This window comes from Prunus mume, linkage group LG7, assembly GCF_029339155.1.
Source record: "Prunus mume cultivar Tortuosa linkage group LG7, ASM2933915v1, whole genome shotgun sequence".
Lineage (NCBI taxonomy): Eukaryota > Viridiplantae > Streptophyta > Magnoliopsida > Rosales > Rosaceae > Prunus > Prunus mume.
The window spans coordinates 7,092,145-7,108,522 of NC_142704.1; the positions used below are offsets into that span (position 1 = coordinate 7,092,145).

The following is a 16,378-nucleotide window of genomic DNA, read 5'->3' on the forward strand; positions in this document are numbered from 1 at the left end:
GAGTTTATAAAGTTAAGTGACAAACTTGTATGGACTTTTATCATTATATACTTTTAATAATTATTTTGTGATTATAAATTTTGTTGGCAACATGTGAGAGGAGAATAGTGACAAATCTCGTCTTCTCTTTTCCATTCTTTTTGTATCCAAAAAGAAAATAATAAAATCCCTTCATGAATGATCGTCATGTTACCACAATTGTTTCTTATTAGAGCTCATGGTTTTGCCAAGAAATAGGAATTTTATTCAAATTTGCCAAGAAACATTAAGCATATGCAGCAAGAATATTGACAAGCCAACGAGGAGCAAGTATTTTGAGTGGGAAGTTAAACATATCCATAAAGTGCGGTGGAAATTTTACTTTGTGGCAAGCACGATTGAATTTCAATAAACAACTTGATTTAAATCACACCATTGATAGGGTGAATAATCTAATGTATCAAATAATTTAGAAGGCAATATGCTCTTTGCTTTGAGAGGAGAGATGATGTATGGAGACATGGGAGAAGACAGAAATGGAGAAGCTTGAAGAAAGCTATTGTTCTTGAGAGAAGACAGAATCAAAAAACGAAGAATGTAGAAGAACTAGAGAAGAACACGAAAGCGATGGAGATAGAAGATAACTGTATCAGATGAGATAAACAGGAAGAGCTATGAGAAAACTGTGAATTACGGATTTACTTAACGCTTAAGGCATTGCATAACTAACTCTAACAGACCCACGTGAACACTAACAATCACACACATCAGCATAACATCTGGACTTTTGCCAATCATCTCCCCTCAATCTCAGCAGTCCCAGCTAGAACTGGACCAAGTCTGAGATTGGTGCATTGAAGAATAAACACAGCACTCTGAAGACCTTTAGTTAAAATGTCAATGTTCTTCAGTGGGAATGTATTGAACCACAAGATCACGACGTTGAACTTTTTCCCGAATATAATGCACGAACTAGTCATCTAAGAATAAACACTGCAATGATTAAACATGAATGCCATGCAAATACTTGCTTTACCTTTGGAGATTATGAGTTTAAGCTTATATCATCCTTGAGATGACTATGTCTAAACCTATCTAAATCTACACTAAACATTTGAGCATGAATAGGATTTAGAAAATTACTAGAAACAATACGACTTTGGCAAGGAAAGCCAATACTAGCAAATCGAGAACACAACAATCTCCCCTTTGGCTTTCCTTGACAAAAACTCATTTTCTCCCACACTCAGCACACAAACCCATCCTAGAGCTATGCCTTGATCTTGGAGTAAAAGTCCCTGCAGGTTACACACCACAAGGGCCAATATCAAGAGAAACATATCAAAGAAATAAAACTTGGTCATGGGAAGCAAAGCAAGGAATATAGGGCAAAAATTAGCAATAACACAATATGGAAAGCAGTAAAACATATAAAGCCCAATGTACTTGATAGTGTGCAACCGATAGCAAAGTACATATATGGACAAAAGTGGCCATAGATGCTCACTTTGATTAACGATGATAATTGATCTTCTGGGGTGTCATGGTACCCTAATGGGCATTAAAATGCTCACCCTAATAGATGGTGTAGGTTTTAATACAAGTTCTGAGGAGTGAGAGGTTCCACTAGAGGACCAAGGGTGGAGCCATGAATTTTTTGGTGGGTGGGCTAACTAAAATTTTTAGCTTAAAATTTAATAATATATATATATTTTTTAAATATCTTTACCTTTGTAGTTTGAATTCGTTAAAATTTATTGGATGTACCGAATAAATTTCTAAAATTCAAAGTGAAAAAATATAAGGGTTAATGACAGTTTAGTACATTGTGGTTGCACTTGTGAACCATGTTGGTCCCTGTCCTCTTGATTTTGCAATTAGATACCCCGATTTGTTCAATTTATTACAATGTTGTTCCACTGTTCGAGTTTTTGTCATATTTCTCAATTAGTTACCTACGTGGTACTATGAGTCCCATATTTTCGCTTGTTTTTATTTTAAAATTGATTAAAATATGAAGAAAACATTTTTTAAAACCAACTTAATTAGTACTGGAACCATTCATTATATGTTGTATTTTAATTAGTCAAGTTTTCAATGTGGCACTTATATTCTTCAGCAGTTTTGTCACCTCCCTTCGCATCTGAAGAGAAGAAGAAACAGAACCAAAAACGACGAGTGAAAAAAGAAGAAGAAGAAAACAACAAGAAGCCACATCCGGACTGCAGTGTGTCGAGGAGATCGTCGAAGGAGATTGAAATGGTGGGCGTTGGTGAGGCGGTTGGTGTTTCAGAGGCTGATACCATGCATTGTGGAGGGGAAGGTGAGGGAGAGCTTCGCGGTGGTGAAGAAGTCGGAAGATTCGTACGAGGACTTCAAGAGCAATAGAATTAGGTTAATGTACTGTTTTGTTCATGATAGAGAATACAAATAAACTTAAGAAAATAATGTTTCCCTGATGTGTTGTAGTTGATAGTGGGCCATATAGGTTATTTTTCTTCTTCAAATATCTTGTGCGAAAGGCAACAGATCAGAGAAAAAAGAAAGAGAGAGCAAACTTTGCTGAAAAAAAACAAAACAAATTAAATCCTGGTGATTAATGCGCTAATCAACAGTTAGCCATAATAATCGATATAATAAGTACAAATTAAACGATTGTTTGGCTGGAAAAGGGTTCCCAAGTCTACCAATTTTCCAGAAAAAGATCACGTTTAGTCAATGACTTGTGCAGATCGTTTTCTGAAAATGGTTCCTTCTTCAATTATTTTTGTAAAAAGGAAGAGAGTACATACATTTATATTTTTTTTCTTCTCAAAAATGGAAAAAAGAGAAAATACTTGTTGCATCGTGGGGCATGTCTTTAAGATTGACATGGACATCTTGTTGCATCATGGGGCATATGATGTGTTCATGCGCGCATTTCTTATTGTAAGACCACTGAACATCCGACCAGAAACCATTATTTCCTTTTCAAAACTGACACCACGAACTGTATATCTATTAAGAACCAACCAAACAAGATAACACAAGTTTACACCCATCAGAAATTTTCCCACAAATTTTAGACAGCCAAATGTGACAGAAAATATGCATCAAAGTTGCACCCTCTTGGAATAAATAAAATGCTTTCATTCGCAACTCCCGTCTCTAAAGATTGTGCAGTACTAAAACACGGGCACATGATATAAGATCACGATGAATGCTTTTAGCTAGCAAAGTCTTTCATTCATGATGCATCTGTGTTGGTTGTGACTTGGCTACGTAGGGGTTCAGTTAATTGGTCGTACATAGATTCGAATACAAAGCCTATCCTACAATACTCTTCTACATATATCGTTTGCAGCTTTCAGGCTTTCAGGCAGGTGCCTCTCTGCATTTGTTAATCATTTCTAGCATGGACCACTTGACCACGATATAGAGTTGTGAAGGCTAATGGTCACTAGTTCTTTCCTGCTTTTGTGCATCTGCTTTTTTCAGTAGATTTTTTTTTTTCTTCTTCTTCTGCAGTTCATGTCCTCTACTGAGTCTGCGTTGAGCCCACAGACCTTTGGTTAATTAAGAGATGCACAAGTCATATGCTAGATGTCTAATTAATCGAGAAGAGTGGAGAATATTGGGACTTTTTTGTCCCTCTTCAGCAATATTCTCCCAAACAAACTTTTTTTGAGAGTGAAATGTATACACAAGCACAACACGTCTCAACGACGTAGCTTTCTTTATGCCAATGATTTTGTTGTTGAAAGGGAAGTGACTTTCAAGTAGACAAAGAAAAGCACTTTTGCATAATTCAAAAGGAGCAATTATTTACATGTGTGGGGAAGCAATTCAAAATCATCCAAAAGCTATTTTCTAAGAAGAGGGGGAGGTTTCCCTATTGCACAATTGAGACCAAACAAAAAACAAAAAACATGACGTCGTCAAAAACTTAAAGGCAAGCCCATTTGCCCCTATCATCTTTTGCTTTTTTGGGTAATAAGAGCCAAGGCCTGGTGCCTTTATTTTATGCCTGTATGCTGTATCTATAAAACATGTCATGCTCTTCCTTTTTCGTTTTTTGGGACAAAACATGTCATTCTCTGATGGGCTTTCTCTCTCTAGATCAAAAGACCTCTGCTGTCCTCAATTCTTCATTGGTCATTGTTACCTGGTTATTACAGAGCGAAAAGTCCCAATAGGCCATCACAGATTTCCTATCTTTTACTTGCCCTTTTCTGCTTCCCACCTTGATTGGGTTGATTGTAAAATCTCAGAGAAAAAAGACAGCTAGCATGTGTTGAAGTTCAATAATTTATTGGCACATGCACAAGGACAAGGGGGCCTAAAGAAGCAGACGAGATTTGCATCTTAGCTCTCCTAAGATCACCAGCAAATTTGTAAATGAACAAAAATTCAGAGTCACATCAAATAGGAAAGAAGAAAATAAACCAATATCAAACTATCTGTACTAATTTGAAATCCTTTAAATGTAACAGGTTGGATACAATAATATCTGCCTCTAATCGCATAACTAATATATCAATGTGATGAAAGAGATAGATACATAGTTGTAAAAACGAAAAGGAAAATGAATAAAGAAATGTTGCCTTAATTGGAGTCCTGATGGAAGCTAATGTAATATGCATTTTATCCAGAACCAGAAGCAGGAAGGACCACCTACCAAAAGTGTGAGCACTAAGTGTGGCAAGGCAAGATACTATACAAAACAGAGGACACTACTGGACCCTGCCTCAGTGACTAGCATTTATATTTGTCTACTTGTCCTGATGTGAGCCAAAGTTTGTGCACCTTGAAGATCTGAATTAGATTTTGATTGGATCTTGGTGATGGATTCAATTGATTTAACCCCTTACTTTAAATCAACCCAACTGCCTCCATCATCTGGATTAGTTGGGCTTGATTAGGTTTATATGATTAAGCAGGCATTCATAGTACAATGCATAATATCAATTGGTAAGTATATATCAGATATGAGAAGTATTTAACCAAAAATATTAGATTAGATTATTAATCAGTGATGATAGAGAGACAATATATACAAAATGTTAAAAGTCTGCAAGCCATCAGAAACAAATTCAAAATTGAAGAGGGTAATGGTGATCATCTAGACTAGGGTCCAATAAATAATAAGGGCTATTTAGATTAAGGTCATCATTGTAAAACCAAAAGGAGCTGTCATAATTATTGTTGTTCATCATCGCCTCCCATATGCCACTAAAACCAACCCCACTTTTAGAGCCAATGTTGTCTTTGATCATCATCAATTTATCATCAAACCCAGCAGCAGATGCAGCTTCATGATCACCAATATTGGAATTGGAATTGGGTTGAGGCTGCTGCTCAGAGTTTGACTCTGAGGCCGTACAGAAGCTCCCCTTCACTTGTTTTGAGCCTAAACAAGTCTTGGCTTTCGCCTTTCCCTTCTTCGAATTCACACTGAGCTTCTTGCTCAAATGAGTGTTCCAATGGTTCTTGACTTGGTTGTCAGTTCTCCCAGGAACACGTCCAGCTATCAAAGACCACCTAATTAAGAAAGAACATGTAACAAAATTGAGATCAATAATATATCAGCTAAGACTGCTACAGCAGAGCTTTTTTCTTTTTATTTTCTTTGGTAGGTTAAATATTGCATGGTAGATAATTAATATGTAAATGCACACATCAATGTCAGCAGTAAAAACTAGAAGGGTACAATAGGAATTAATGCAACTATAGTTGTCTAGTATTAATAACTTTGTACATGTACTAGCTACTATAGCATAGCAATAATGCATGAAATTTAATTAGAGTGGTCACTGGCTGCCCAGTATTTGTTGTTGGGGCTTGAAAGCAATGAAACGCCAAGAAAGAAAGAATATTTAACAGGGATGGTTATACCAGAGTTCAACAGGCATGGTAAAATTTGGCAGGAAAGAAGACAGAAGAAGCAAGTTAATCATGCAGAAAAGTAGAACTAAATGCTTTATGCTAAGGATATTGATTTTAAGATTCATATCTTGTTGAAACCAAATAAAAAAAAAAAAATTGCAGCTTGTTCACATTGAATTAATAAAAGACCATCAATATCTTTTGAGAATCTTATATGGAGATATTGATTTTGAAGAAGGAGATGGAGGAACCTGTTTCCAAGGAGGTTATGGAGTCGAATGATAAGGTCATCTTCTTCCTCAGAGAAGTCACCTCTCTTCACACTTGGGCTCAGATAATTCATCCACCTTAACCTGCAGCTTTTGCCACCCCTCTTCAATCCTACACCACATCAATAATTCACAACTTAGTTGCAGAAAAAGAAATAGAAGAAGAAAGCATGCATTCTGCTGAATTGCCAAGTACCTGTGACTTTATTAACACGATTCCACTTCCCTTTTCCATGCACCCTTATATAATCCATTAGAATTCTGTCCTCCTCCACTGTCCAAAGACCTTTCTTATACTCATTCCCACCTTCCATTCTTGTTCTTGTTAGTAAAGCACAACCAAGCAAGCAAGCAAGACTCTTGAGAGAGAGAGATAGAGAGAGAAGACAGAGAGAGGAAAAGAGGAAAAGCTACTTGGGGATTCAATTGGAAGTCTACTCAATGTGGTGGTTTTTTTGTGGATGAAATACTCATACTAATACATGGTGGTTTATATATAAAATAAATAAATAAAAATATATATATATATAGGTGTGAAACTATATATAGATAAAAAGCTAGTGTTGGGACTTGGGAGGGAGTGATATATAATGTGTGTGGGTGGCTATCTAATTTCATTATCTGCAGGCATAAGCAATGCTTTTGCTTGGCACTATCTACTGCTGTCATATAATGTCGTAATATATATCATACAACTTTAATTGCACACGAAAATAATGTTATATATATATATATATGGACAGAAAAAAAGCTAGCTAATTGTAGCAGACGACCATTGTTTGTCTGTTACCCTAACGCTTACATATCATTATGGAATGGATCCCATCATTGTCAGCTCCAGCCTCTCTCTCTCTCTATCTCTCTCTCTCACCTTGGCCCCCTGGGCACATGATGATCATGAAATTAAACTTAATATGCAGCTTAATTAAGTTAGGTCGGCTAAGCTCATAATTCAGTTTCTGATGGAACCCATCATCTCATCATCAAGTTTCTAAGCTTTCTCATAATGAACAAATGACAAGAAAGTTAATGTGGCCAACATGATATTGTTAAGATATCCATTCATCATTAAGGAAAAGAAAAAAAACTCCCCAATGCAATAATAACAACAAGGTATACAATATGCATTATGATTAATCTTATTGAGCTTTAACATCTTATAATTGATTTTTAATAACTTGCTCATGCACAGTGGTGGTGATTTCTGTTCACAAGTTTTGTAGACTCTGCTTTTGCCCCAAACCACTTCAAACAAAGAGCAAGCAATCTGCTTTTGCTCAAACACATGTATGACAGAAACAGAATGAAAAAGTCATTCAAACTAAAGATTCTGGGTCAAATAATTACAAAAAAATTCAAGGTATATTAATTTTGTTGCCTACCCTGAAGATGAAGGCAATGCACATAAATTCTATGGTAGCTATTGTGTTCACACCCACTGTGACACAGGAACAAAACCAATGTGACACACATTGGTCTAATAAGAAGACAAAGATTGCAGAGAGTCTTTTAGCACGTGCTGATGATGCCCACATCTATTGTTCGTTGCAGATCAACCTACCATGTAGAGTCTCTTTTCATATCATCGATTGAAATTCATTTCACAACCTTTGTTCTTAAGAAAAACTGATAAAAGAATCTTTATATATCTTGGTTTTGTTATATTCGCAGCATGCACAAATCTCTAGGTATAATCCAATGAATCTGTGATTTGCAAGCTTCTTTTATAAGTCTGAGAGACTACTTGAATCATTGGATTTTGTTTCTTTCTCACCCAAAAATTCCCGTGGGGAGAGAGAGAGAGAGAGAGAGAGAGTGGGGCTGTGTGTTTGGGTCTGAAGCTAGTTATTCACAATTTGAGTTGAATAAGTTAGTCTGCTGCATGATCTTATCAGGCATCAATTTGTATGCAACTTACAACATACCAAGCCAGTAGGCCTGTGAATCTATGACCTTTGAATGAATAGATGTGAGTGAGAATATATATGTATAATAATTGAAGAATCACAGCATGGAATTTCAAGCCAGCTGATATATAATTAATAGCTCCTAGTTATTCTATTTTCCAGGAGAAGTAGCTAGCCTCTGATCATCTGAGCTGAACCACTGAAAGTGAAAATAATCAAACCATCATATATTTTTCTGGTACAAAACAGAGAGATCCACATAAGAATTTCTCTGTAGTTACAAGAAACTAGGTTTTTGTTTTCCCCCATTTCCAATAGACTTCTTACAATTGAATTGAAAGTTTCACATGTATGCAAGCAATATAATTATATAAATGATGACCTCTTTGACCAAGTTGGTACTTTTCAGAAAATAATCTGAAAATCAACCAGCTTTCAAGTTTCAACTAAGCCATTATAAGTCAGCAGAAATCTCTGCAATCAAATTTAAAAAATAAGAAAATGACAGAGTGATCAGATACAGAAAATCAGGAAGGCATTGCAAGATCCAGTTTTGGTCTGAGTGAGAGTGAGACTTCACAAACTGGGGTTTGTACTTTTGGAAGCTTAATTATGAATCACTGTCTTTGTGGGCTACAGGCACAGTGAGAACCTTCGGAACCTAAATACAACAAAAACAGCAATCAATATGAGACTAGCAATTTACCAAAGGTCCATAATCACTGTGACCTTTTTACATACATGTGAGTGAAGCAGTTGCATTTAATGCATCATTCAGAAAATGGTGGAGCTTCTCTCTGTTTGCCACGTTTGTGGACTGGATTGATCCATTGCTGAACCAGTCCGTGATCATTTTCCTCTCATCTCCAAATTTTTACCAGTGCAGCAAAAGCCCTGAGAATCTTGATAGTGGACTAGCTGAGCACAAAGTAATAAGCAACATGATTCAGAATGTGGTAAATCTTTGGTAGAATCGGATGTATACAACTATGTTTATGTCTCTATCATTACGTGATTGTATTGGTCCACAGCCAGTAATGTGATGAGAGAGATATGTACATAATTGTATACAACCGCTGATAAAGATATGTACATGATTGTATACAACCACTAATAGACCCGTTATCAAGCTATGGTGGGAGTATATAACTTGCTTTCGAGCTTGTTAATCAGCTGCCAAACTGACACAAAAACAGTGGCTTTGTCGTCAAAACAGCAAATTATAGTGGAACCCAAGTACGGGTTTCAACATCTATAGTATAGTTCTCTGACCCAAATTCAGGCACATGATGCTGTACATCGCTAGTCAGCAGTGTGTTGTCACATTGAACCTGGGGTAAAGAAACAAGAGTTTCATTGTAGCTTTGTACGCTGTAACATTTGAATAATGTGGCACAAGTCGAATTGCATTTGTGAATTCAAAATACATAGGCACATTCTCAATTTACATGATGAAATCCGCCGCTTAAATAAACAGTATACTTCTAAGCTATAAAGCTAATTAACAAAATTTGGAGTTAAGACATAGTTCCTAGACATCTCTACTGGTTTAGAAGGCTCATCCTAAATATCATTTTAGCATATGAGATTGTGATCACTGGATTCCGGTGTCTTCTTTAACCTTCATGAAAAAACGTCTTCTGTGTAACAGGCCGAGTTTGACAGCTACAATGCTTGCCCTTCTTGAATTGTCATGCTACACAAAAAGCATAAAAGAAAGTTAGTTTCATATCATAACAGAGTCAAAACAAAATGATATAGAAACATGCAGACAATTAAGATAGGAGTTTGAATCATAACGTGATGGACTAACTTGATAACTTCAAATTCTGAATAAGTTTATCCACCATAATTCTCTGCTGCACGCCACTCAGAGATTCTGCATTCATAATTGCATTAGCAACAACGATCACCGTAGATGGTGAACCAGCATTGACCTGGAAGTTAAGAAGAATTTAAAACAATTGGTATTAGAAGGAATTATGTTTCAAATAGAAAAGGAGTTCTAGAAAACAAGTCTACGACAATGAAAATGTCCCCACTGAGAATTACGTTCAGCCAAGACCCAATAAAGGGAAATCAGGCTGAGCAAGCAATGATCTTAGTTTGAATAGGTTTTTCCATTGATGGTGAAAGAAAAGAAATTAGCTACAACGAAGATACAAGGAACTGTTTACACCCAATTAAGAAATAATAATTTTTACAAAAATAAAATTGAAAAAGGCTGTTAAGAAGTATACCCAAACACGGCCGTTTAAACCAATTGCTGTTTCAAAGGAAATATTCTTCCCAAGCGCCTCCAGAACTGGACATCTTGGTGAGCTCAGCAGCCTGAAAACCGGATGACTGGTTAATTTTAAAATTGAAGAAAGAAAACCCTCTGTTTTATGCATTGACCATGTGCTTAGACAACAGCAGTATCTATTGCCTAAGCACTTCTTACATATCATAGCAAGGGGAACTATATCTCACATTCTTGGAAGGCCAGTTGAACATTCAAACATGTAGCCACCCTTAAGGGGACCATACTCTGCTGCTTTTCCACTGGCTAGAGATTACACAAAAATTTCAATCATAGTCAAGAAATAATCACAGAAATCCAATGAAGCAACATTTACAAGAGCTAAAACACAAGGCACACGTATTGACAAATAAAGCATGTCCCAAAATGAAAAAGAAAAGATAGAAAACCAACCATCAATGCATGATAACTCAGGATTCATGCCAGGGTTTGCCTTCACTACCCGGACATAAAGCAATGTACCCACCTGTCAAGTAACTGATTAGCCATGGTAAAGGATTGCACACAAAAAAAACTAAATTTGAAGTTAAAAGATAATAAATAGCTATCATGCAAAGGACCAAAATTACAACAATGAAATTAATACGTCTCAATACAGACGTGTTCCTTCCCCACCCTCTCCCCCCAAAACAAAAAATCTATTTTCGGAAAATTTGTCGTAAAGGCTATGTCTTTCAAATAATTTATAGAACCATTTTCACACATTTTCTTTGACATGACTTTGAAGATCATTTAAGTTGCAGGAAGTTAGAACCAGTCACCAATAATAAGATCAAGACAAACTTAAAGCTCATAAAAGCTCCCTAAATCTCCCTCATATATATAAATAACTTTTTTTCTTGGGAGTAAAACTGGTCTAGTAGATAAGGCTGCATAGGCGCATTGCAGAGAGATAATGACAGTTGTTTCATTGATGTTTAGGACAAGAAAGCAATGATAACGATGCTTTAGTTTTTTCTTCATATACTCATGTTTCCAGTATACATTTTCAAGACATGAGCACCATGGCAATAAATATATAGGCGCAATTTAAACGTACACAAACCTCAAACTTTGGTACGTTTCTCCTGGTTCCTCCTTCGAAAGCAAGCACAGGCAAAAATGCAATTGTAGGTCCTTTGATGTCCACCAGAAAATTCTAAACCCAAACAAGGAAAAACAAAACAAATTCATGAGCAAGAAGCTGGCACCAATGAACCAATAATCACCTAATGCAATAAGGACACATTCAAGCTCTTACATCTGCTTTAGAGTCCGCCACAATTCCAAGAACAGAGTCCCCCGCACAAGGCACATACTGCACAAACCACCAAAATTGAAATTTCAACGTACATGAAAAACAAATGAAAGATTTTTGTTTTTAAAATAGTGAATGTGGAGGGAAACACGCATACCCTTTTCTGAGAGGTTTCGACCCAATATTTGTTTGGCTTTGAAAACTTCAAAGTCCCAGCCTTCATCGCAGTTATTGCATCACAATCCTGAAATTTTTAATTTTTAATTTAAAAAAGTATATAATGGAGATATTGACAGCCATATGTGTCCTTACAGTCACCACAGAGAGAGAGAGAGAGAGAGAGAGAGAGCCTGGCGAAGACCCCCGCCGAGCTTGATGGTCTGGTTAGCCATGCTGGTGAGGTCAAGAACCACATCGCCTGGAACCTAAACAACAAGAAATTGAAAATCACATAAACGAAAAAGAAACAATTACCGGAGGGAAAATAGGAAGAGAAATTCTTACTACTGATTGGTCGACGAAGCTCGCCGGCGAACCGGTCGCTTTTTCTGCCATTCAATTACGGAATCGTGCGAGCTTTGAGTAGAAGGAAGAAGACAACGTAGCGGCAAGATTGTCCCGCGAAGGGTATTTAAGTCATTCAATAACCAATTATAAGCCCTAAATAACAACGACGCCGTATTTACGTACAGTTCACATCAAATTCCCCGCCTTTGCACGACATCGTTTCGCCCAGGATAACATTTTCAGTTTGAGTCCTCGTTCTCGTGGAAGTGTTTCTTCAGGTCCGGTGAGGTTTCTGAGACCTTGGGACCAGAGAGAATGGCAGTTGCTAGACCACTAGACTTCTACTCGGTTCATACTTACGGTCATGGCCTGCACCAGCACAACCCGTTAAGACCATCCGAGGCATTACAGTACAAGCTCAGGGGTGCAAGTAAGCCTTGCCTGGTATCTTTTAGCTCCAAGTTTCATACTTTTTGTTCTAAAGTACAATTCCTGCAAAACCCATCTCGGAAATCAATTTTGGGATGCGGGCTTTCGAGGGATTCTTCCCAAGACGAAGTTTTGTCGGCTGGTCAGCTGATTAAGGAGTATGTGGAGGATGGGAATTGCGAAGATGCAATAACGATTTATGTTAAAATGCTTGAATTTGGTTTGCCTGTTGAGGAATTTCGATTCTTTCCGTGTTTGATTAAGGCCTTTGGGGGGCTTTCTGATGTAGGCAAGGCTAGGGAGATTCATGGGCATGTGTTGAAATTAGGAGTTTTAGATGATGTTTATGATGTCAATTCTCTTTTGGGTGTTTATTGGAAATGCGGAGCAATTGAGGATGCAGTTCAGATGTTTGAGAAAATGTGTAAGAGGGATTTGGTTTCATGGAATACAATGATATCTGGCCTCTGTCATTCGGGAGATTACATGGGTTCGTTGAGAATGTTTAGTCGAATGATCCATGATCACTGGGTGTTACCGAATCGGGTAGCTTGCCTTTCAGCTCTCACGTCCTGCTCTTCAGTTCAGTCTTTAGTTCATGGAAGAGAACTTCATGGGTTTGTTGTGAAAAGGGAGATAGATACTGATCAGTTCTTGGTTAGTGGGTTAATCGATATGTACATGAAATGTGGGGATGTGAAGAATGCGGAATATGTTTTTAGGAGCATTATTAATGAAGAGTCGATCAGAGGGAATCCAGTCATATGGAATGTGATGATCTCGGGTTATGTCTCTAATGGGTGTTTGTCACACGCAGTGGAGGTTTTCCTAGCGATGTTGTCAATTGGGTTGTCACCAGATACTTCCACAATGGTTGCCGTTATAGTTTTGTGCTCTCAGATGTTGGATTTAGCATTCGGAAGGCAAATGCATAAATTCTGTTTTGGCATTCAATTGAACAATGATGCTAGAGTTGAAACTGCTCTCATGGACATGTATTTTAAATGCGGTGATCGTAAGGCTGGTCTTGAAATCTTCCAAAGATCTCTAAATCGTAACGTGGTCATGTGGGGAGCTATCATCTCAAATTTTGCTCAAAGTAGTCGTCCTGATGAGGCGTTGAACCTGTTCCATAACTATATATTAGAATATGGATTTGTCGATTCTGTCATAATCTTGGCTGTTCTACGAGCCTGTTCTTCCTTGACTACTAAGACTAGAGGCATGGAAATCCATGGACTAGTAGTAAAATTGGGGTTTGATTCAGATGTTTTTGTTGGTGGTGCCTTGGTTGATATGTATGCTAAATGCAAAGACATCGAGTCAGCTCATAAAGTCTTTTATAGACTACAAGCTAGAGATTTGGTATCATGGAATGCCTTGATATCTGGATATACTCAGAATGAGTATCTAGATGAAGCTTTAAAGGCGTTCCTTGACATGCAATTTGAAAAATTTAGACCCAATGCTGTGACAATTGCAAGTATTCTGTCAGTTTGTGCTCAGTTGTCAGTCATGATGTTGTGCAAGGAGGTTCATGGTTACCTTTTACGAAAAGACTTTGAGTCCAATATTCTTGTGAGCAATTCTCTAATAACTACTTATGCAAAATGTGGAGACATAAGTAGCTCATGGGCTATATTTGAGAAAATGCCTGAAAGAAATGAAGTATCATGGAATTCAATTCTTTTGGGGTTAGGAATGCATGGCCATGCGGATGAAACATTTGGTTTATTTGAAAGAATGGAAGCAGCAGGAATGAAGTCTGACCATGCCACTTTTACAGCTCTATTGTCTGCATGCAGTCATGCAGGGAGGGTTGAAGAGGGATTGAAATATTTTAAACGTATGGTTCAAGATTACAAAATTGAACCTCAACTTGAACAGTACACCTGCATGGTTGATCTTTTAGGCCGAGCTGGGCATCTTAGCCATGCATATGATATTATTTTGACAATGCCTTGTGTCCCAGATGATCGTATATGGGGATCATTGCTCGGATCATGCAAAATTCATGGTGATGAAAGCCTGGCAGAAATTGTAGCTGATCATATCTTTGAACTTGATCCTACTAGTATCGGTTACCGTACCCTTCTTGCAAACTTGTATGAAGATTATGGGAAATGGAATGAAGTTACTAGGATTAGATCAGATATTAGAGGCATGGGACTCAAGAAGACGCCTGGCTGTAGTTGGATTGAAGTGGATAGTAATGTTCACATATTTACTGCAGGTGATCAGTCTCATAATCAGTCCGACGAGATATATACAATAATTGAAAGTTTAACAAGTGAAATAAAGAAGGCAGGATATATTCCTCAACCATTGACTGTAAGTGTTGGGCTTGATGAGGTTAGTAATGAAAATCTTGTATCATTTAAAGACGACAATCTGCTGTATTCAGTGGCAAGTAAGAAAGAATAACCAAAAAGTTTCAACGGAAATGATGATCGGATGATTCTCAGTCAATTGTTAACCCAAGTTGCTTTTAATAGAGAGGAACCGATTTACTGTTTGAAGTGATTGAGGAGGATTGAGATAATTCCCATTCAATGGCCTACATTCCAGCAATGAAATTATTAGTGAGAGCCATTCATCTATCTTTGCAACCGATTGGCCTCTATTTTGGGAGCATTTCCAGAGTAAGTTTTAGGATTTAATTGTATTTTTAAACAAAAAACGTTATGATCCCAAAGATTGTAGGAAATTTTTTTTACTTTCTCAAGGATGCTTGAGTCTGGTCTCTAAGTGGGTGTTTGGTGACATTGTTTTGCAGCCAGCAGTTTGGCCAGTTGCTGCAAGTGGCGCCACGCCATCCAATTATGTTATGGTTCAGCAAACTGAGAAGAGATGGAAATGAAATGAACCATGTGCTGAGGAAACAAGGTAAAAGTTTTCTTTCTTTTGTGGGATCGAGTAGGGGATGTGGGAGGGGAAGTTGAAGGAGATCTCTCAGTTGAAAGCTTGAAACTTGAGTTGCATCTTAGTTAATAGATTGGAGTTCAAGAACCGGTAACAAGTCTATTTGCTTCAACTGCAGGGCAGCGTTCAGTTCTCATTGTTGCTTCATGTTAGGTGTTTCTCAACCTCTATGGCAGTGGTTGATGCTTTCTCAATTGGAGTGGCTAGTGATGGTACATCCTAACCTGTGGGTTGAAGACTTGTTCCTAAAGATCTAGTGCAGCCTTTTGGAGCTGAAATAGTTTTCTGAATTGGGTGTTTATGAGATTGATTTTCCAAAAATTCTCAAGAATGCGTTTATTTATGTGAAAACTTTGATGTGTGTTCCCAGCCACCGGAGGGATGGCAAATTAAACAAATCACCTGCAACATTGTACATAGAGCATCAAGCATTCTTTGTCATTAGGTGAAGTGTACTTTACTGTGCATATAAAATTATCAATGACAATTGTTAAGCAGTTAAGTTGTCATCATGTGCAGACCGCAGATTGGAAAGGTGCAGCCCACAGATACCAATGTGTTCTGGAAGCCATTTAAAATACACTTTTTAAGTACTTGGCCATAGTTTTATAAGAAACAGAAGCATGGACCGAGAAACATAAGCCTGAAAAAATCAAAGTTATAACCGGTCGTGACAATCTCCAGTAGGACCAGTACACAGAGGAATTGCCTGGAGACAAAGGAAGAGACATACCCCCACCCTACTGCTGGGGTGGGAGAGGCCCACACTGACTTCAATGGTATACCCCCCAACCATAGAGAGCGATTGACCCACCAAAGATTAATTTTCAAATCTTGTCTAACCTAAACACCTGGCAGGATTGGATGTAACACAACATCAACCTAGGCACATACCCAATACCTAATTTCACAACTTTTTTATGTCAAATTCAAATCATTTCCAAATAGTTTAATGCTGTAT

At 37.5% G+C, this 16,378-nt stretch overlaps 3 protein-coding genes across 4 annotated transcripts; 1 reads left to right on the forward strand and 2 right to left on the reverse strand.

Moving 5' to 3' along the window:
• Nucleotides 1–4,956: 4,956 nt before the first annotated feature.
• On the reverse strand, nt 4,957–6,620 carry LOC103338374 (transcription factor WER-like). The gene is made up of 3 exons (XM_008241571.3): nt 6,310–6,620; nt 6,096–6,225; nt 4,957–5,499 (listed from the first exon to the last, which is right to left on the reverse strand). Exons 1-3 carry the CDS (start codon nt 6,425–6,427, stop codon nt 5,052–5,054), a joined length of 696 nt encoding a protein of 231 aa, XP_008239793.3. The 5' UTR covers nt 6,428–6,620; the 3' UTR covers nt 4,957–5,051.
• A 2,779-nt stretch (nt 6,621–9,399) lies between these two features.
• On the reverse strand, nt 9,400–12,221 carry LOC103338342 (uncharacterized). Of its 2 annotated transcripts, XM_008241540.2 has the most exons (10): nt 12,064–12,221; nt 11,910–11,984; nt 11,717–11,803; nt 11,563–11,619; nt 11,368–11,460; nt 10,716–10,788; nt 10,493–10,568; nt 10,261–10,351; nt 9,834–9,957; nt 9,400–9,716 (listed from the first exon to the last, which is right to left on the reverse strand). In XM_008241540.2, the coding sequence occupies exons 1-10, from the start codon at nt 12,112–12,114 to the stop codon at nt 9,712–9,714; spliced, it is 732 nt and encodes a 243-aa protein (XP_008239762.1). In that variant the 5' UTR covers nt 12,115–12,221; the 3' UTR covers nt 9,400–9,711. The 2 variants fall into 2 exon arrangements, with proteins under 2 accessions (XP_008239762.1, XP_088897559.1); XM_089041433.1 differs by lacking the exon at nt 9,400–9,716 and having other exon boundaries at nt 9,829–9,957.
• Nucleotides 12,222–12,242: 21 nt separating this feature from the next.
• LOC103338341 (putative pentatricopeptide repeat-containing protein At3g01580) lies at nt 12,243–15,926 on the forward strand. The gene is made up of 3 exons (XM_089041432.1): nt 12,243–15,137; nt 15,272–15,381; nt 15,536–15,926. The coding sequence occupies exon 1, from the start codon at nt 12,382–12,384 to the stop codon at nt 14,917–14,919; it is 2,538 nt and encodes an 845-aa protein (XP_088897558.1). The 5' UTR covers nt 12,243–12,381; the 3' UTR covers nt 14,920–15,137; nt 15,272–15,381; nt 15,536–15,926.
• Nucleotides 15,927–16,378: the final 452 nt, after the last annotated feature.

Excerpts from the sequence above, each read along its gene's own strand:
- LOC103338374 (XM_008241571.3), bottom strand. The coding sequence starts at position 6,427 with ATGGAAGGTGGGAATGAGTATAAGAAAGGTCTTTGGACAGTGGAGGAG. Across the intron at positions 6,226-6,309 it reads TCGTGTTAATAAAGTCACAG|GATTGAAGAGGGGTGGCAAA; the intron begins GTACTTGGCAAT and ends GATGTGGTGTAG. Across the intron at positions 5,500-6,095 it reads CATAACCTCCTTGGAAACAG|GTGGTCTTTGATAGCTGGAC; the intron begins GTTCCTCCATCT and ends TTTCTTAATTAG.
- LOC103338341 (XM_089041432.1), top strand. The coding sequence starts at position 12,382 with ATGGCAGTTGCTAGACCACTAGACTTCTACTCGGTTCATACTTACGGT.
- LOC103338342 (XM_008241540.2), bottom strand. The coding sequence starts at position 12,114 with ATGGCAGAAAAAGCGACCGGTTCGCCGGCGAGCTTCGTCGACCAATCA. Across the intron at positions 11,985-12,063 it reads GCTTCGTCGACCAATCAGTA|GTTCCAGGCGATGTGGTTCT; the intron begins GTAAGAATTTCT and ends CTTGTTGTTTAG. Across the intron at positions 11,620-11,716 it reads TCGAAACCTCTCAGAAAAGG|TATGTGCCTTGTGCGGGGGA; the intron begins GTATGCGTGTTT and ends TGGTTTGTGCAG.